Source organism: Ambystoma mexicanum, chromosome 7q, assembly GCF_040938575.1.
Source record: "Ambystoma mexicanum isolate Mex_15411 chromosome 7q, UKY_AmexF1_1, whole genome shotgun sequence".
NCBI lineage: Eukaryota > Metazoa > Chordata > Amphibia > Caudata > Ambystomatidae > Ambystoma > Ambystoma mexicanum.
The window spans coordinates 1,017,394,675-1,017,416,600 of NC_090941.1; the positions used below are offsets into that span (position 1 = coordinate 1,017,394,675).

General features: G+C 47.4%; 1 protein-coding gene across 11 annotated transcripts in view; it reads right to left on the bottom strand.

The window, feature by feature from the left end:
- ARAP1 (ArfGAP with RhoGAP domain, ankyrin repeat and PH domain 1) overlaps positions 1-21,926 on the bottom strand; it is a 2,533,956-nt gene that overhangs the window by 1,086,549 nt on the left and 1,425,481 nt on the right. For all 11 annotated transcript variants that reach the window (XM_069640265.1, XM_069640269.1, XM_069640271.1 and 8 more), the window contains 2 exons: positions 17,270-17,339; positions 10,914-11,034 (listed from right to left, as the gene is read on the bottom strand). In XM_069640265.1, the coding sequence (XP_069496366.1) occupies positions 10,914-11,034; positions 17,270-17,339 (191 nt within the window). The remainder of the gene's footprint in view (positions 1-10,913; positions 11,035-17,269; positions 17,340-21,926) is intronic.

The window sequence follows — 21,926 nt, forward strand, 5'->3', positions numbered from 1 at the left end:
GTCATCCAACAGGATCTTCTCACCGCCCTGAGCCTGGTCTCCTCGCAGGTGATCCTTCCGCAGAGCACTACCCCCAAGGTCAGGATCAGAAAACATCTGCCTTTCCCTGGCCACCTGGGAGGGGACTTTAGGCAGGGGTTTAGTGAGGGATCTGCAGGATTCATCACAGTGCCCAGTAACCGACGCCGAAACCAGAAACAAGCAGGGAGCCCTGGTTTCTGAGCTCCACACAGCGAATGCTGGTCCAAGCCGGATGAGCACAAACAGGGAGGCGAACGCTCCAACCATGAAGACACCAGCGAAGGCAGTAAGCTGTGGGGTAAGAGACTGCTGAAACCATTAACGGTACAAAACACTGGGAAACACAAGACCCAGGAAATGTGGAATGAAAGTGTTGCTAATAACGTATATCAAGGTGGGAGAATTCACAGTGAGCGTTAAAGCCTGAAAGCCTGGAATGGGCATGTAAAGAGAGTGAAAAAACACTGACACTATATATGAAGACTGGGAAAGCTGTGTTCAGTTTCAGAAAGAGTCTTATATGGACACATGTTATGTGGACCAGCGAGTCAAAGGAAGATGTGTGATTTGTATCCAGGCTAGGATGTACAAAAGTGTTGAAAGGCCACAATCCTACCACATAGCTGCAGGACTTTGAGGGTGTGGAGGACGATTCCCAGTGCCAAAAGAGATGGGATAAGGAACAAGTTACTTACCTGTAACTGTTGTTCTCCAGCATGGGTTGGCATAGATTCACATGCTCATGAATATTCCCCGTCGTCAGGCTGGGAATCCTCGGTAAAGAAAAAATCAGTATCAGTTTCGTTTCTGATCTGTCTTTCTTAGTAGTAACCAATTACTGATCTCTGGGTCATACTGCCCCGAGCCAATGACTGCCCTCTCCCTAAGCCCCGCTTCAGGCAGACATCCTCAGATTTGGTAGCACGCCAAGTGGCAGTATGACCAAGTGAAGAGCTGCAGAGGGGTAGGTGGGAGGGTTCGCATGTGAATCCATGCCAGACCCATGCTGGAGAACAACAGTTACAGGTAAGTAACTTGTCCCTTCTCCAGCATGGGGTCTGGCATGGATTCACATGCTCATGAATAAAAGAATGCAAAGCACTGACACTATATATGAAGACTGGGAAAGCTGTGTTCAGTTTCAGAAAGAGACTGCCGGGGCAGGGGCCTTCACCGGTGGGAATGATTGGAATTGTCCCTTTCATAAATTCCTTTACCAGGCGATGAGACCACAAGGACGCCTGTCCCGTAGTCCTGGTATACCGGGAGATGGCCACCAGATGTATTTTTATGGAGGCGTGAGCCAGTCCAGCCTTGGCCAGCGACAGTAGGTACGGCAGCACTTGAGGGGCCGTAATCCGCAGAGGGTTAATCTTCTGTGCACGGCACCAGACAGAGAACCTCTTCCATGCATGACCGTAACACTTGAGAGTCGAGGATGCCCTGGCCTTTGCAAGAACCTCTCTGCAATCAGCCGGGATATCGTACCCTCCAAACTCTAGTGCTGCAGGAGCCAGGCCTGCAAGTTCAGCGACTGTGGGTCGTGATGGAGAATGGCGCCTCCTTCTCTGGAGGGAAGATCCGAGTCCGCCGGCAGCTTGACTGGTGGGGACGTTGACAAGTCCAGAAGGTCCGGGAACCAGATCTGCCTCGGCCACGCCGGTGCGATGAGGATCATCCAGCACCTGGACTTCTTGAGCTGGTTGATGAGGCGGAGCAGCAACGGCAACGGAGGGAACGCGTATAGAAACAGGCCGTCCCAAGGGAACGAGAAAGCATCACCCATGCTCCTCGGCTGTGGGAACCTGCTGGCGAACCTCTGGCACTTGGAGTTAGTTGCCGTCGCGAACAGGTCAATCTGGGGTTTGCCCCATCGTTGGAAGAGTCGATCCACTTGGTCCTGGCGCAGTTCCCACTTGTGGCACGAGCGCAGCTCCCTGCTGAGTGAGTCCGCGATGGTGTTTTTTATTCCTGCAAGGTGGAATGGAACCAGAAACATCCCCTGGGCGACGGCCCAGTGCCACAGATCCTGGGCCTCCTTGGATAGGGCTGGGGATCTGGTGCCTCCTTGCTTCCGTATATAAAACATCGTGGTGGTGTTGTCGGTGAAGATCCTCACCACTTTGCCCTTGAGGGACGGAAGGAACGACTTGAGAGCCCAGAACACTGCTCGGAGCTACAGAATGTTGATGTGGAGAGACCTCTCCTCCGGGAGCCGAAGGCCTCTTGCGTGGAGGTCTCCGGTGTGGGCCCCCCAATCCTCCAGAGAGGCGTCCGTCGTCACCGTCTCCTGAAACGCTGGGATTTGAAATTCCGTGCCTGTCGTGAGGTGAGCACGGATGCCCCACCATAAGATCGCCCGACGGAACTCCTCGTTGAGAGGGATCCTGTCCTCAAAACAGCCCCTCACCTGAAGCCAGCGGGCGTCGAGGAACTCCTGTAGCGGACTCATCCGAAGTCTGCAAAGTGGTACAAGATAGATGCATGAGGACATCATCCCGAAGAGGGACTTGATGGATCTCACCCTGGCCACGTCCGTGGCGAGTAGGCGCCGCACCTTGCCCAGGATGGTCTTGGTCCTCTCCTCTGAGGGGGAGGCCAACTGCCCCACTGTATCGAGCTTTGCTCCCAGAAACAGTGCTATCTGCGATGGAACCAGGTGGGATTTGGGGTAGTCGATAGCGAACCCCAGCTCCGTGAGTAGCCGGACGGTCCTTGCCGTGTGTTCGACGGCGAGTTCCCTTGTCCTTGCCCGGATTAGCCAGCCGTCCAGGTAGGGGTAAACGTGGATCCCCTGCAGATGCAGCCGCGCCGCCACTGGTGCCAGGCACTTGGTGAAAACCCTGGGCGCCGACTTTAATCCGAACGGTAGGGCCCTGAATTGGTAGTGGCGTCCCTGAACCACGAACCTGAGGAACTTCCTGTGCCTTTTTAGAATAGGGATGTGGAAGTAAGCATCCTCCAGGTCCAAAGACTATAGGAAGTAGCCTTCCTCCAGCTGTCCCAGCTTGTGCTGGAGGGTGACCATCCTGAATTTCTGCGCCTTGATGTACTTGTTTAAGCGACGCAGATCCAGGATGGGGCGCCCACCGCCTGTCTTCTTCTTGACGAGGAAGTACCTTGAGTACACTCCGGAGCCCCGGAGCCCTCGGGGACGAGCTCGGTGGCACCTTTCTTGAGCATCGCCTTTACCTCCAACAGTAGTTGAGGGATGTGATTCTCCTTCCTGGCCACGGGAGGAATGCGAGGGCACTTCTTTTGGAATTCCAGCGAGTGCCCGTTGGCCAGGGTGTCCAACACCCAATGGTCGGTGGAGATGGACTCCCACACGCTGACGAACTTCATCAGCCGGCCTCCCACTGGGGTGCTTCGGTGGGGGCCCGACAACCCAACCGGGTCAGTCTTGCTTGGAGGCGGCCTTTCCGCCTTGGCCTCCTTGGCGACGGGAACCCCCTTGCTTGCCGCGACCTCTGTAGGCCTCCTGGGAAGAGGAGCGGGCCGCGGGCCGCCTGGCGGTAAGTGGAAGAGCCACCGCTGGATCCTTTGGAGGCACCCTGTCTGCCTCCGGAGCTCCGAAAGGGCCGTCGCTGTTGAAGCACCCCCAGGGCCCGGGCCGTCTCCGAGTCGGTCTTGATGGCCTGTAGGGACTCATCCACCGCCTTACCAAAAAGGTTGTTGCCGTCGAACGGCATGTCCAACACCCTGGTCTGGACGTCCTGGCAAAAGTCTGTCGCCTTGAGCCATCCAAACTCCGTTGCCCAGTTGGCGAAATCCGGTGTCAGCAATGTCCGTTGCCACCGTTATGGCGTGATCCGACGCCGCCTCGCCTTCCTGCAGAATTTCTAGGGCCTCCGCCCTTTTGTTATCAGGTAGGAAGTCTAGCAGGGGAGCTATCTTGAACCAGAGCTCCGTGTCGTAGCGGGCCACGATCGCTAAGGCAGTGGCCGCCTTAATCGTCGTCGTCCCATAGAGTCCAACTCCTTGCCTCGCTGTCCGGCAGGGAAGTGGAAATTGAAGCCGCCGCACCTGCTGCCTTCTTCTTAGCCGCTGCCGAGATGACAGAGTCCGGCGTGGGCTGGGCCCTGAGGCACAAGGGGGCGGCATCGGGGACTCGGTACTTCTTCTCGTACCTGTCCCTCCTGGCTGGTGTCGTGGAAGGGTTCTTGAGGACAGCAAGCCCCTCGTCCCAGATGTCGTCGAGTAAGGGCACCGCGAGGACCGTCTTCCACTTGGCCTCTCGTCGTTGGTACAGAAACCCCTCCTTTTTCTGTTCTTCAGGGCAGAGCTGGAAGAGCTCGGATGCCCTGGTTATCAAGGCGTGGAAAGAGCCAATTTTGTCGGCTGGAGACGCCCGCGGGGGGAGGGGGGGTGTAGACGGGATGTCAGCTGTGTCATCGCCGCCGTCATCGTCTGACCCCGTCGCTGTATCCATCGCCGTATCCTCTCTAGGGTCCCGCAAGGGGGATGAGGGGTCCACCGGTCTCGCAGGCACGAAGGGCGGAGCGGGGTGGACTCTCCTCCGCTTGTTCGGAGGGCTTCCCGACGGGCCTGGTTCTGGATCCTCCGTCGGGGTACGTGGTAATCTCATCCTTATCTCGGTGCATAAGGATTGGATTGCCAACAAAATGGCCGCCGAGCTATCCTGGGGCTCGGGCAATGGCTGCTCCGGATGGGATGACTGCTCCACTGGGCCCTGTTCATCGTCGCTATCTTCGATCACGTCAGCAGGGACCACCCCCTGGGATCGAACCTTCTCGAACCTCTCATTGAGGCCTATGAACCTCTTGTTGAGGCCTATGGACCTCTTGTTGAGGCCCTTCTCGGTTTCCACCAGTTCCTCCCCAGAGGCTGATTCTGAGTCTGTAATGGCCACCGCCCCCCCCTCTTTTTCAGCTGGGGGCTTCACGGGGGTCTTAGCGATGGGCTGGAAAGAGGAATCCCTCCGCGGTGGCAAGGATACCCTGGGCCCGGAGGGCGTTTCCAAAGGCGTAGCCTCAGCCGGCTTTGCCAGGGTCGCAGCGACCACTTCGGTAGAGGCCTTTGCCGGGTGGATCAAAGCCCTCACCACCTTAGGTGCGTCCTGGGCATTCGCCTTGGGGGGAGGGTCAGTGCCTCGCTCCCCCTTCGAGATCGACCGGGTCCGCTCCAGCGGCCTACCCGGCTTCTCGGACTTCCTCTTCTTCGAACCAGAGCTCTGGCTCGTGGTCGAACGTGCAGGGGAAGTTGCGCCCTGCTTGGCAACCGAAGAGCCCGACCTTTCGGCGCTCCCGGTGCCCGCGCACTCGCGGTGCTTGGCCTTCTGTTAGGCCCCCGTCACCGGGGCGCCCTCACAGGACTTAGAAGCCTGCTCAGACTTCTTCTTCGCCTTCTCACCTGCTGTGCCCTTCTCCAGCCAGGCGGCGAGGCGGGAACGACGGTCTTGTTTGGTCCGTTCCGAAAGGTTCTTGCAGAACTCACAGTCTTTCTCCACGTGCGTCTTGTCCTCATGAAGGCAGTAGAGACATCGCTAATGCTCGTCCTCCTTGAAAACGTTCTGTAATCCGCATCCAGGGCAGCACCTGAACAGCTTGGATCCGGGCGTCGAGCTTCCCTTGTCCTGGGCCATGTCCGTTGAGGTAGGCCGCAGATCTTCCGGAATCCTCCAAGAAGTATAAACTCGACGAAAACTTCACCCTTGAGGGGCGTAGAAGAATTCTGAAATGGGTCCCCGTTATCGGAAGTAGAAACGGTGGCGCTTGAGGCTCGATTAAACCGAAAAAATGTGAAAATCCCCTGTAAAACGTGAAAATGCAGTTAAAAAAAAACATCGAGAGCTAAACACGAGGACTCCCAACACTTGAGCGTGCGGTAAAAATCTGAGGATGGCTGCCAGAGGCGGGGCTTAGGGAGAGGGCAGTCATGGCTAGGGGCAGTATGACCCAGAGATCAGTGATTGGTTACTATTAAGAAAGACAGATCAGAAACAAAACTGATACTGATTTTTTCTTTACCGAGGATTCCCAGCCTGACGACGGGGAATATTCATGAGCATGTGAATCCATGCCAGACCCCATGCTGGAGAAAGGAGAATACACGCAAAGGTAATCCTGGAGGGATTTCTGCTACTGGAAAAAGATTAATTGATCCTGGAGGGATTTATCCAGTGGTAAACTGCGAATGATGTAAAGCAAGAGGAATTGTCTTCATTCTCCCACGGAGGGGGAAAGCCATAACTGCATAAAAGAGATTTTTTAATCACCGAAATATACATGAGGACTGTATACAGTGCAGGAATATCCTAACAGAACTTTGAGACTGATATGCCCTACAGGCAGAAGCGCATGCAGAGGCTGTGGTGTAAGCCTCCTTTTCTTTTTAGATAGGTTTTTCTAAAGTGGTAAGGCCAGTTAGAACTTGGGATTTTTGGATTCAGGACTCTTTATTTTGGACTACGACTCACTCTTAGTTTTTATTTTGAAGGCAGGGAATTTCCCCAAGTGATAGGGCCAGTTAAGCGTTTTCCCTTTTATTTGAATAACATGTATATACCATGACTCATTACTGTCTGAGTCCTCCTTATGATTAGGAACAATACACACAAGACAGCTCATTCATTTCCTCATACGTTTACCTGCAGCTAACACTCCTACTGACCCACCTCCACGTCTAGTCATAGAAACATGTGCACCACTCGCAATATGTCTTTAACGCCACTGCATGCATTTAATTGTAATGCTTCTTTAACACCATATCCTGCATGCGTTTATTTCTGCAACACTCCTATTATTAGGTTACTCGACTTTCAGACACTAGCCATATGACATTAACAACCCAAACACCTACCAAATGCTCCATCCAACTCACCATAGCTGTACCCACGCAATACCACTACCACAACACACCCATACCTTACACTTAATCAATGCATCATTAACAAGATATTCATGCACATAATACTACTACAACCATACATCCACAACTTACACTTAAACTGTGCACCGTTAACAAGGAATTCTGCTCCAAGCAATTCTGCTCACATCACATTCCCCTCCAATACACATTACGTTAAATCCCTAAGCTTCCAATATAAACATCACCTAAACTTGCAGGCACAAATAGAGGCACTATGATGGGCTGCACTTAACTTCAGAATTCTGTCCTATCTTAAGCAAATCATTTCCTTTTAGTATGACTGTATTTGAGGTATCACTTTTTTGCATGATGCACTTTATTAAAAATTGTTGCACTATTTTGCAATTTTGTACAGAGACTATGTGTCCGGCTATGTGTTGCTTGTGCATCTGCTGTCAAATTGTAATCTATATTAACAATAATAAAATAGTTCATAATTTTGTAACATATTTGGATGCTTGTTGACAGATTTGTCAGAGCTCGACATTCTTGTTGTTCATTAATAGCAGGGTGAGCTCCTGGTTTCATCATCCATCATGAAGTAATCACATTGGCTTAGGTGGCCATTTGAGCATTCGGAGGGCAGGGCAACCTACTCAGTGTTGTTTGGTATTTCATATTTATCATAAGCACGACAACGCTATTGTACCAAGACTTCCCTTAAACCTACAACGCCCTTCTAATACATAGACCTCTAACTTGAATATTAAAGTCCCATAATTTCCCTTTACGCAGTGCTCATCCACAACTCCAGCGGATGTAGACACATGATGTAGAACAGAGATTCTCCTTTTGTGCCACATTCTTGGAACACGCTTGTTGCTTTTATTTCATCCATGTTTGTGAGTTTCCATAGTTACACACAATGCGCGAAACGGCGTGAGAATGCTGTGTAAGGTCCTCCTTTTTCCTCATACGAATGCCATCATTTCTTTGGCGGGAGCCCTTGTCGAAGGAGCTCCTGCTGTCCCCAAAAATGTCTCTTCACCACACTGCTGACAGCACTCACCGCGCACCTGCGCGGCCCAAGGGCTGTCACTACAAATCTCCTGCGCACTGCTCCCATCTGCCCCAGATGGAACTCACAGCACCTGCTCCTCCTGTCCCGAGCATTCGTCGCACTCCCGACTGTCTATGGATTTTTACTTCACCAGTGAGGTTTTCAGGCCTGCTTCACAACTTTAGGCCTCTTCAGGCCAGAATATGCCTCAACATCCTGGTGTGGATTCCCCCATTGCGCCAACAGGATTTAATTCAGCATCAATCTTTTCCATCCTGATTTACTTTCCCTCTTTTAGGCGTTTAGGGTAGACATTTGCTTTTTTTTCCGTTCAGGGACAGCCTCCTTCCCGTAGTCCAATTCCTTCTTATTGAGGCCACTCCCCTCTTGTTACTTCATTAAATTCCTTAACATGTGGCCTACCTGGTCCTGCCGGCCTGCCTGGGTGGTGGTAGCTTCTTTGGGGGGCTGTGCCACCTAAACAGCTCTCTTAGTTTCCTTTCTTCCCTTTCCTTTCAGGCCCAATTGAGTTCCTTTCCTTGGCCCTTCTTGAGACCAGCTCGTCACCAGTATAATAGTATGTCCGGGATAGGTTTCTTTATATGCTGCTTTATTAAGTTGCTTAGAGAGTTAGACAGACATCAATAATTAAGATGACAAATTGCGATACAACCACAGCTTCAGTACTTTGCAATACAACCACAGTATCAGTGTTAGGCTTCACAATAGGTATATTTGTCAGGATGACTTCACAGTGCTACTACTACTTCCATTTCAACAACTTCACTTCTACCAGAGGACATGCTCTCTTGCCTCAAAGCCTTCGACTTTACTTGGGTCACTGAAAGTTTGCACTCTTCCTCTGAATGTTTCACTTCAAAAGGGGCAGCCTCTTTGCCGCTCTTGTCTGTCTGACACAGTAACAACCCAAGTTTGCCTTTATGACCCACTTTTCTCTCACAGTCTTTGCCAATATAGGTTGTGTCAACTTCAACAATCTTTATGAGCAGCAAGTTCCCTTCCCCAAATTTGCCTTCACTTTATCTGCCAACTGTTAGTCAAACAATTACATAAAAGCCTTGGTGCCACTCTCTTGGCTTCAGGTAGTGCTTGCACATTGATGTCTTAAGCAAGATTGAACTTCTATTGGTCTCACAGTATGAATAAGATTGTGTTCTGACTCTGAGAAAGGCTGCTTTCAGTATCAAATATGGAAAGACTCTTGGCTTGGGCAATGCTTGCTCTTTCTCTTCAGCCACATATGCAATTAAACAATGTTCAACCACTTGACTTCTTACACGTGTTATGATTGTTCATGTGAATAAAGGGTTAGATATCAGGATTCCTTTGGAAATCCAAATTAGGCACACACAACCGCTTTTTAACAGGTTGGTTTCACAAAGGTTAGAGGTGCAACAATGTCTTTTGCAACATTATTCTGTATAATGGAAGACACATGACCACTTCTACATGAAGTTTATGAGTTTAAGTGCCAAGGACGAGTATGCTTGTGCTTTTTGAATAGACTTGCATAATAGCCTGGTACTTAAGGGGTTGAGGGTTGAATAATGAATGGTCTTTGTAAAGTTTGCTCTTCATGCGAGTGAAATGTGATTTACTCGATCACACGTGAGTGTTACTTTCCCATTGTCCCTTTGTTTAAAGACTTCAACAAACTCTTCAGCTCGATTTAGCTTATGTTGCCAGCAATGCTCGTACAAGAAATCAGAATGCCAGGTTTGACTCACCGGCTTCTGCGATACTTTTTCTGCAGATTGCCCAACTTCTACCACTTCGGGCACAACTTCTACTGCTTCTGGCTTCTCGGGGATCCGCACCCTTCCTCACTGAAGGTGTCTTTGGCCCAGCCACTCGGTTTTGGAGCCCCTCTCGCTCTTGCGACCTGCGACTTGCCCAAAGCTCCTCGGTTCCATCTCCAACAAAGCTCCTGCACAGCAATCATGGCAATCAGGCTCACATGGGGAAAGACAGCCTCCCTGCACGTCTTCAGCTGTGCAGCCTCTGCACTTCAGAGTTTGGGCAAACAGGATCCTCTCAGAACAAGCAGATGAAAGCTGCGGAATCTACGTTCTGGCATCCCTCTGGCTCTCCCACTTCTGCTTGGTTTGCAAGCACCATCTCTTCTTCCTTCTGCCTCTGCTACTACAGTACTCGATCCAGCCACAGTTCCAGGTCCTTCTCTTTGCCTGCAGCTGAGGGGGGCTTTTATGCCTTCCAGGTTCCTTCAGGTGTGGGCTGTTAGGCTTAATTGTACAGCATGCCTCTTCATCCCTCTTCCTCGTTCCAGTACTCTTGGGATTATGGGACATGTAAGACCTTCATTCTTTTACATTTTTTGAGGGTGAACGTATTTCCCTCAAAGTCCTTTGAAGAGGAATCATTAGAATTTTTCGCCATAGGAGAAGACAATTTAGTTAAGACAATATTTCTAACTTTCTTTCCATTCTGCCTTTGGGGATGAGAAAGGTGTTTATCCTGAACTACTTTGAAGGATCTTTCCATAGGTAAGGCTTGCTCAGATTTTATGGTACTTGTACCCATAGCCATAGGTCTTGTATGTGCGTCATGGACATTACAATGACAATTACCTGTTTTGGTAACTTAAAAAGGTTCTTCCTTTCAGAGGACAAATACTGTGTCTCATCCCACAGGATCTCCTCACCATCCCTAGGCCTTATTTCCTCCCAGGTGATCCTCTCACAGTACATCAACCCCAAAGTCAAGATCAGGAAGTGTCTGCCTTTCCCTGGCCACCTGGGAAGAGACTTTAGGCAGGGTTTCAGTGAGGGATCCATAGAATTCACCTCATCCGAGATCCTGAAATCCCCAAGGATTATCATTAGTTACGAAACAGGGTCAATTAAGACATGCACTTACTGTAGGTCTGAGGCAGATGGACTGTTTATTAATGGAAATGTAGTGGTATTCTAGAGGCAAGTGCACACTTAATCAAGATGATCTCTAGAGTCGAGGCACTCACCATCACTCTCTGCACGGAAGACAAAATTTCGATTGTTTGTCATCACTTCAAACTTCTGGTCCCCAATACCAGCGACTCGGGATATCGAAGTGACTGGGATGAATCTCTTGGAGTACATTTCCTATGGAAAAAAATAGAGGTCAAGTAAAGGAACACAATACAGTATAAAAGACATTTTTGGTGCAACCCCAATGCTGCATTGCTCTCGAGGCCACTATAGCGAACATCACGGAATGGGCCAGAGAAAATCTAGAGTACAAAGAATGAGAGAGGAAAAATGGGTGAATTCAGATAGAGAGAATGGCAGATGCAGACAAAAACAATAAATATAAACAGAGAGAGGGAATAAGAGAGCTAGAGTGACAGATATAAAGAAAAAGCAAAGGGAATAGAGAAACAGATGAGAGAGGGGCAGAGATGGAGAGAGCGGACTAACAACAGACAAAGAGAGTTAGAGACAGAGGGCGAGAGAGAGAGAGAGAAAAAGAACATTTGGCAAGAAATATGGGTGGGATTTGAAACACTGAAAAGGATTCTAGGAGATTGTATTGTAAATATTGTGCGTCACATTTGCCTAACAGATCGAGGTTGTCGTTCGTGAGTTGCATATTAAATAATTATAGATTTGTGTTCCTCAGAGGCAGAGGCATGCAACATGTGGCTGTACAGAGGCTGTTGTCTACAACTCCCATGACTTCTCAAAATTGATTATGACAGCTAAAGATGTTGGGATGTGCTGTTTAATACATCTGGATGGCCATCGCCTTTGACTGTGCTGGCTAGGGTTGTTGGTAATTGTCAAAAGTATCTGGAAAGCCAAATGCTGCACACTCTATTGTGAGAGAAATCTGGAGCCAGCATAAAACTCACTGAAAATCATTGCAGTGCAAAGAGATCTGCATTGGCAAAGTCAACAGTTTCGGCATTTGTATTTTTAAAATGTTATGACTTTACACACCTAAGAAGGATGAGTGAATTAGGTGGAGGAGAGGGTAGGCAGTGAGGTGGATTAGGCAGATGGAGAAGCAACCACATTGACAGATTGCTGCTTTGATAACAAAACAAACAAGCAAACAAAAGAAAGGACATTAGTCTGCTCCTTTTATAGTGAAACACGCTTAACTACTTAATAGAAATACACATGCATACAACATAAGCAACATGTGCACAGTGTAGCAGGTCAGAAGAAGGATTCAGACACATTAAGGACATGTTACTTTCCTTTGATGAAATGATTTGTAAAAATGCCTATCTTTCCCTATTACTAAAGGGATCACCCTACCTATCTAAATCAACTAAAGGTACTTGTCTGTCATCAGGAAGTCCAAAAGTAACTGCCCTCTGTCCCAAACCTAACTTTACCTGACCCTACCGCTAACGTCAATAACTCAAAAAGGGTCAAAAGAATGTCTCTCTTCTCTTAGTTGTTTCTCTTCTTGCCTTCCTTTTAGCAGCTTTCTCTTTCATTCAGTAGCTTATATCCTGGGGTTATTGATACTCAAATGTCTGTTTCGAATAGGGCCTTATTTCAGTTATCTTCCCTAATTGTCTCTTGAGACTTACTTCAGGAGCACCTGTTGCTCTTCGCATATAAGTGTGGGTTTTGTAGTTTCTTTAATGCCAGTTTTATGACAATTTTCCTAGGAATACTTTCTCACCCTCATGTCTTTCATCTTACAGTGTTTATATTATTGAGTGTTAATCTTTCCTGGGTTTTGAATGACTTTATGCAAACTATAGTTTCCCCTCTCCTGGGTTCTTGGTACTGTATTGTCCCTTTTCTGATTCTGTTCCCGTAACAATCTTTTTTCACAACACTTCCTCCCAGGGCATATGCTTCCATTTTTTAGAATTTTCCCATACAGTGCTATTATTCATGCACTGTAATGACTTCATATAACTCCAATTCTGCTCATTTAATGGTTGACTTTCATACTTGTGAGAAGTTTCTCTCTTTCCCATGCGTTCCAACTGTTGCTCCCTGTTGTAAAGCCAAGATCAAGCCCCCGGGGGAAGCACAAGTGTAAGGTAGTTGCTGGTACTGTGGGGGGAAGCTCACTGAGCAGATGCCATCTCTGCCCCTTTTGTAGGTGCACTTGGTGTGGCAGGAAAAGGCTTTCAAGAGGCAAAACCCAGGAAAAACTAAGTTTCCCAGCAGCCTCATACCACAAAACTACAGCCCCAGCAGTCCGGATTCCTTTCTGGAAGAAATCAGGCACACAGAGCCTGCAAACAACCCAGGGAACGTCCAGGCCAACGCCCAAAGTAATGCGCATGCACGAGAGGACTAGTGCGCATGCCCGATCTTCAAACGCTTGTTCGCGCTCTATGCTACTGGTGATTGATGCATTCTAAAGAACTCCAGGCAAGCCTCACGCAGGGCCACCCTCGCTGCTGGAACACAATCCTCTGGCCCTGCGCAATTAAGATAAGTGGTCTATTCTAAACTAACATTACGGAGCATGTTACGAATACTTACCAGATAGACTAACGCTCATCAGAAGCTCCGGTTGACTGCTTGACAGCCGTGAGAGCCAAACTAGCACATAGGAGAGACTACAAGGATAACCGGAATACTATACTAACAAACTGCATGCCGAGTTACACTCGCCAGTTGCGGGTGCTTTTGAGTTATCTGATGAACATGTAAAAGGCATACACTAATTGTCTCCTTTCTTGTCAGGGGCATTCCGTCAGCCATATCGCCCTGGTTCCCACGGGCACACAGACTGCAGAGGCGGCGGGCGGAACGAGACTTGATGGGAAGCCAGAGCTAATGCTTTCTTGTATCATATGTAGTGTATTGCCAGATGCCTATGTCAGCATACCACAGCGAATGTTAGTGTACTACGCTATAACTGTCTTAGAACTCTTGCTGCATTACAGAGGTCTGTCATTGCTAATGTACTAAAGAGGCATAACTCAGTGCAAATACCGAACTGAGTGCTGAGTCTCACCAGGGGTAACGCATGCATGAGACATGAATGTATGTGTGGACGTGTGTGTGTGTAATCGCTGGGGTCCAAGAAGAACTTCAGCATCACGACCACCAGAACAGACTCACTAAGGTCGGAGTCAAGGAGCATGCCTTTCCTATTAACTCCCTGCCTGTCCATAACCTCTTCCTAACCCTCAACCCGGTTTCCCTACTACCCCAACCTATCCAATCGGTGGACCCTAACCCTCTTTCCCTGTGGGGGTTTCGGTGACCTGCATTCATCCAGGTGCCAAGACCACCAAGGGGAGGTAGGAGTTTGTGCTGCTTCTGCGTTGGGACGGACCTCGCCTTGACACTCCCACCTTACCCGTTCTCCCTGGTACCTCTTCTGACACAGGGGTCCCTCACGAGGCTCAGTGTGCAGTCTGGTCTTCTGTTTCCCCGATTACTCTTCTCTGTGTCTGGTCTCGTCTGTGTCTCATTCTCAGCAGCGGGATGCTGTCTATGAATGCGGGCAGCAGGGAGCCTGTATCACTCTCTCCTCGGGGTGTCTCAGCGTCATTAGGTGGACCCTTCGTCCAGCATGCTGCAGCTGTGGTCACCCCACCACCTGGTAGGGGACTTTGATTCTTGTGTGGGCAATGGTTCTCTCGTTCCAAGATTCTTCGGCTCTCCGGCGTCTCAATCTTGCATTCCTCGCAGTCCAAAAGTCACAGGCTCCGCAACTTTGCAAGGCATAATGACGTCAGGGGGAATCCCCTGCTGACCATGCATGCTCTCCTTTCAAGATCTACTCGTCCCAGTTTTGTACAAGTCTCTTTTAAAGAGACATTTCCTTTTTCTTTGTATCGCTGATTTGTTCCCGCTTTGCTCGAAGCCAAAAATAAGGATGAAAGATCAGTCTTCATAGCTGCAGCTGGCAGTCCCAAATAGTCAGTTATGGTATTGGACCTATGGGTTTCCACATCGGAGTGGGAGTCCTTGCCCCCTTATGGGGAGTCACTCCCACTGAGTGCCCACTTACCCATACCCCTAGAGAGGGTCTTCAGAGCCGGCTCCCCTCCCTAGCCTCAAAGGGGGTAGCTCTCCCTTGAGGAGAAGGGACGAATTCCCACGATTCATCACAGCAGATGCACATTTACGGACAGCAAACACCAGATATTGGCAGCATAGCTCAGTTATTAACTTTATTTGCCAGGTATTTCTATGATACACCCAGGTACTTATCATGTGCTCAGTACTGGAAGATGGAGTCTGGTTACAGTAGAGTGCATCTTACCTACTTCCTGGCAACATACTTCCTCAGCCCTGGTGCCCTTATACATGGTGGCAATGCATGGGGAGAACAAGGGTATTGTGCTACTCTTCCACACCCAAGGACTCGCAGGACTGTCGTGGGCAAGGTATGCAGCCCCAAAGCTCTCTATCCTAGTCTCACAGAAAAGAAAGATGGGCATGGGAAGAGCCAGATGCTGTGCTCCTCTCCTGCTGGCTGGTCACACTGAAGTGGTGAGGTATATCACAGGGTATCGGAAAGCCATGTGTGTCGCCCTTGTGTACTCTGCAAAGTCTTTCTTTCTCTAGCTGCTGAAGACTGGTTGCATTGTTTTGCAGACATCTGGAGCCCTGGTCAATGATTGCAGCATACGCAACACACTCAATATTAACAGCCAGACTTCTGGATGCCTGGACTCTGTTTAGAAAGGCTTGGTTGGCCAGGTCTTTGGTCACATGGCTAATTGAAGAATGAAAGACAGTGCCATTACTTCTTAGTTGATAATGTTGGAGTGGACAGGAAAGGTCCCGATGAGAAAGAGGGGTACACGTTGTGCACGCCATATCAGTGACTGGGAGAGCGACGAAGTTGGCGCGATGTTGCAATTTTATATGTCTCTACCGTAGTTAGTGAGAATGGGATATGTTTTACTTTGTGTTTAAGTTGATACATTTAAGATTTGCATCACTAAAGAAGTATAAATACAATCTGGGTATGGTGTGCCACGAACCGCCTAGAAGCTGGGCAATGAGGAGCTTCTTAAATGCACATGCGAGAAAGTAGATTTGTCATAAAGAAACCACGGTAAAGAGAACACATTAGTTTCAAACATGCACACACTGGCATACATGCATGCACTGACACACTTACATGGGGAAATGTACAAATCTACATGTAGTGTGCTTTTTTTCCTAGTTAAACTCTGCAGTCAGGGTTTTAAGGTGAATTCCGAGTGACTGATAAAACTGGTTTAGCAAGGAATGAAGGTTAGTCACGCACACACAGGTCAGATGTTTTTATGGCTTGGCAGTACCATGGCAAGAAGATGCAATCTTTGAAGTACACGAGAGCCTGTTATTCATTGTTCAGATAGGGCCGGCCATCTGTTCACGGGTGAGTAATACATCTGGAGTGAAGGAACGCCTGAGGCTAGTGCTGACCAATACTTTACGGGCTTCAATTATTTTCTCAGAGGATGTCCAAAGGACATGCGTGTTGAACTGGTCGTCGATTAGATTAGAGTGATCCAAGGATGCCAGTAAGTAAGGGTGGGTGAGATAGTTTTCAGCAGTTCAAAGCAAACGTATTTACTCTTTTCCCCTCCCCATAGTGTTTGAAGTGTTCATGCAAACCATGTGCAATTACTTTCGGGGTTAGAAAGTGCCAGGCCAGCCGGAACTTGCAATGAATTATGTTTAAATATGTAACTATGTGATCATGTCATAAACTACCATGGACAAATCCTAAAAGGGGGTGTGCTGTACACATGAGCGGAAGATGGCAGTTAAGATAATTGCAACCAATGAGAATGGATGAGAATGGGGGAATTGGAGAAGATTGGATTTCTTTTGTATAGGTTTTGACCAAGATCAATCATGTGTGGGGGTTGGTTTGCAATAAAATATATGTGAGTGTTTTAACTGTTCCAAAAATGTATATAATGTGTCAACTTGTGTGGTTCAGGGAGACTCAGGTTAGTTTCACTCTACAGCGTCATTTAGCTCCTCCCGGCCGATTGTACAATACACTTCCTTTACGTACAAACATGTACTTGCTTCTTAAGTGGTGGGCCTGCTCTGGGTTAAGGTGATTAGAGGCTCATCCGTACAATACTGCACATCTCATAAAGAGACCCTATACATGTGTTCCTCTTCTCTCCTTCTGAATCCATTACTTGTAAAAATGTATTACATATATGCTGTGAAATACACAATCCTTCGTTGTGTGATCAAGTGCTATATATACTATACAATTGTCATTTGAAAGCATTGTAGTGAATATAATAATACATGGATGTAGATAAAAATGAATTGGTTTTCCGTCCAAAGCACATCATGCATTAAATGTGGCAGCATAAAGGGAATCTCAAATGAAAATTTGGACTGAATTGTATAGTGTTCGCAGCTGCTGAGGAAAACCCACCTTATCGCTGTCATAATAGCGGAGGTACTCTGAATCCAGCTTTACCCAACGCTTCTGATAGATGTATGACCTAAAAAAATAAAGAGATTAACTAAATAAATTAATAATTAATTAATAAAAAAATTATCTTTAAAAAACAAAGATGATTGTGGGTTATTACAAATGCTGGAAATTTGACTTGTACACATGGTGCAGTATATAGCCAAAGGAGAACAGCTGCACAATACTTAGGTGAAATGAAAGAAGAGATAAACATTTTTGTGTTTTGCCATCCAGCCTGGGATGGGGTAACACGTGATCTGGTACACAAAAAAAGGATAAAATATATAAGGCTGGCACAACCCGGGGGTCTAGTAATCACTTAACTGTATAGTTTAATTTAAAATCAGCAAGCAGAAATGAGCAGAAGATGGCATTTGTGCTAAGGCAACTGTCTTAGTTTTAAGAAAACCTGATGTTACTAGCATGGAAAGGACACACCAATACTTTATGTACAATTAATAGTGGGACCCTTTATTGTGCAAACAAAATGTTATATGAAATGAAGTTCCCTCATATATTCTGCAGAGTTAAAAACAACTTAAACTTTCATGGTAATGATCATCTGAGACAAGAGTGAAGCTGCAAGTCGGTGAAATAGAAGAAGAATCATGGAAGAAAGAGGGATCAAAAACAGAGTTGGAGTGAAAAAGGCAGAAGATGCCAAACAGATTGCCATGTAGTCAACAAGTGGAAAAACTGGTGGAAATACTGTAGTAATGTAGAAACACCAGGAGCTTCCTGGGCCAAGGAGACAGTCAGGACACCTATGGACACCAGTCCATGTGAGACATTACGCCTGACAAAGCCAGACAGGTCCGGAAATACGGACCGAAAAGCAAGTGCTCATCAAGTTCCTGGTTAGAACCTAAGCAGACCACGTTGAGACCCTGAAAGAAGCTGGCCCTGAACAACTCCAACAAAGAGGAAGTGAGTATGGAGAAGACCCTGAATATCCCACAAAGGTTAGGGAGCATGAGTGAACTGAGGAACAAAGAAAGCTGGAGGGAAAGTTGGAGAGGAATGGCATGAAGGAGGGTCACAGTTCTGCAGAAGGCCTAAGGGAATCCACTGTAGATGTAGAGATGCTTTATGGGAGCACAATCAGTGCTGACAAGCCACGGGAATCAGTGAAGATATTGCATTTGGGAATTGTGTCCCTAACACCCCAAAGAGTGCAATCTGCACTGCTAAAATAAGGGAACCAAAGAAGAACTGACAAATGTGCAGAAGGGGCTAATCTAGAACATCAAAGCGGCGAGGAAACGTTTTTATAGGGGCTTTGGGACCAGCACTTCACAGGGCACAGTGGCACCGACATTTCAAAGGAACCAAGGAAGAATTGTTGAATGCACGGAGGATCAAGGAAGAGGAATTAACTCATGAATTTGCATTGAGGAAGTGGTAATGCAATCTCTTCAATTAGTGCAAATGGCTATCTCAGTCAAATAAGGAATGAGTGCTGAGCATTTCAAATACATCCACAGAACAAGTGCTGAGACTTCCACGTAATCCAAGTATGAGAATGCAATACAATTTATTGTATCTGGAGAACAAGTTGTATCAGAGTCAAGTTGAAGTGTGTTTATTCCATTCAAGTACATCCAAAATGCAAGTGGACAGAAACCCAAGTAATCACTGTTTGAAAATACTAACCAAGTCCAAGTGCGTCAAAAGACAAACACTTAAACTTCAGAGAACTGGACAAAAAGAAGTTGATACGTTCTCGTAAATCCCATACAAAAGCAATGAAAAATGGGACGATAGTTAAAAAGGATTGCAATGTAGACATAGGAGTCATGAATTTCAGCATTCTAGTTCGAATACAATGGTGTGGAGACAAAATTGTGAAGCAACTCCAAGAACTTTGTTAGATCATTTGTTTGTCTTGGCATCAAGAACGAGACATGCACTGATGCCGGAGCACATATACAGCAAAGTCTCTTGCTTTCAACAGTCTCCCTAACAGCCACCTTACATTTGAACACGTTTAAAGAGAAAAACTGACAGTGTAAAAGTGAGGTGGACTTTGAAAGACTTTTGAAACAGTTTAAAAGCCACTGCATGATAAAGTTTTATACTTTTCTAATTTGGTAGTCAACATCAATTATTCAAATACTTTGTACAAGTGAGGAAAATAAGTAAAAGAAATGAGATACTTCTCTATTCAGAGAAACCAACAGGAGCACTATGAGCTATGGTCTGATTTTAGGTAGTGCAAAAGATCATAGCAGATAAACTTAAGTAGGATATCACAGCAGGACGATTGAAACATATTTAGAAATTCAGATAAACTAAAGGATTGCACTAAAAAGAACATATATCAAGAGAAAATGGCCCATACAATCAGAAAGGAATTTGAAACTAGTTTCAGATATATCATCGGTAGCTTCAAGGAAGAGGTGTTACGAATGATGTGAAAATGGGGGCTGCGTGGCTAAGAAGGTGGCCAAGTGAATGGCCTGACCCATAGCCTTCTCGACCACATATCCTATTCTTACCCTTAATGCAGACACCACCGACCCCAGAAATACCTGTGATTATCGCACCAATGTGAGGACCTCTTATAGTCGTCGTTGAACGGTTCATTGTGGTCCTTGCCTGTCAATCCGGGGGCAGGAGGGGCAGCACTGATGTTCTGGTGTAGGCACCAGGAGTGGGTACAGACTGAGGGATGCACATGAAGCCACGTGGGGCAGCGGCCAGAGACTCAGTCCTGTCAGCGAGACATGTGCAGAGAGGGGTAACTTCAAGCCGTCCACAGTCCGGTACTGTATGGCCCCTGGAAGTGCTCTGCAGTGGGAACTGCTCAAGGGCTGATGTCGCCCGCTTGGCCCTGCACATAGAGCTGTAGTGTTGTGAAAGTTGGGCCGCTCTTCGCTTTCCACATGAGTAGTCTGCTGAGTAGTTGCAGGCCCATGTTATCAACTAGACCGCTCACTCCATATTGAAGCAGTTACAGCGGCGGCCATACTGCAGGTACTGAACATTCCTAGCATTTAAGTATTTGCCCTGTCTTCACTGAAAGATATTGTTGACACTATTGGCTGTATCTTTGCAGGTAGGGGTTTGTTGTAGTGCTATCCCTCGACATATTACAAATGAAGAAACAGCACATGCAATCCCGCAAGTCAGTTGGCAACAACATAAACAAAACAGTTTTGTGCCCAAGAACTTGCCTGTACATACTGCAATGCCCGCTGTGGCAGATGGTGGTGATGCAGGAGATGATTCCAAGTTGGACGAAACTGGAAATCCTACAAGTAATGATCTCAAGTGCCTAATACTAGAGGGCAATAAGAAATGATCTACCCAAAATGGATACACTTGCTTTACATATCGCACCTATATACCAGGACATGGACAAATTGCTTGAACGCACGTCAGACAGTGAGCATAGAAGTTCTGCTGTCGAGGACAATGTGAGTGCAAATACCAGTGATATCACTGCACTTAGGAGTGTCAGTGCTAGGATGTTAGAAAAGCTGACGATTTGGAGGACCGCTTGGGACAGAACCAGCCTTCTTGGCTTGGCTGAAAACTCTGAGGGGGCAACATTGAGAGGTTCCTAGAGAACTTCCTCCCTTCAGTATTTCCAGAGGTGGAATCTCTTAAGGGTGTAATTGTGAACAGAGGACATAGATGTCCATCTCAGTACCCAGTACCTGGTGCCCCACCCCGGGCTAATATCATCAAGCTGCTGAGCTACAAGGATAAGCTCTACCAGGTGTAGAGTAGATTCTTTGTAGATGTTGTAGTACGAAAATGTGCAGCAATCTTCCAGCTGCTTGCCAGCAAGATCACTGGGTTCTACATCTAGGGTGATGGTCTTGCCAGTTCTCCATCTGTTCTGTTACAACTGACAAGCGCTCTGCTATGTAGCTGTATTGGTGTATACCTCTGCAAAGCACTACGTTGCTTCTCGAAACTAGGTCCGCGCTCAATAAATACAATAATAATAAAATTTGATACAGTTCAAATTTCTGCATAGAGCCTATATGTCCCAGGTTTGTGCCAGATAGGATTGCAGCATGAACAATGAGCTTGTACCCTAAAGCTGATTTTGTACATATGGTTTGGCGTGCACACGGGCGAGTACCGGCTGAGTACCGCTTTACCCGCTTCGCTTGCTGTTCTGTCTGCTCCTGCTACCCACGGATTGGATTGGAGCCGAACTGTTTACTTCTTCAAGGTGACCCACCGTGGACTATTGAAAGAGAGAGAACTTTATTTGTTCCTGTGAACTTTATCAACTGCAGGGCCCCAGTTTGATTGTATGTTTTGTTTGTTTCTAGGGCCTGTTGTTTGAGGCGGTCCCTTGTTGTTTCGACACCCTTATCGCCTGCTGCTTGATCCCGCCCCCAGTCGCAGCGATTGGCTGTGTGTAGAGTCAGCCACTACAAACTTTCTGCACACGCGCACAGCGCGCGCGCACACGGGCGAGTACCGGCTGAGTACCGCTTTACCTACTTTGCCGCGGTTGACGCGGAATGCGATACTCCCAGTCAGTGGCACCTGAGTAAGTGTTGTCTGCCCTTTTCAACACCTTTAATATCTTAATATCGTGTCCACTGAATATGTGCACGCTAGCCTACTCTTTAAAGACGGGCATGCCTCC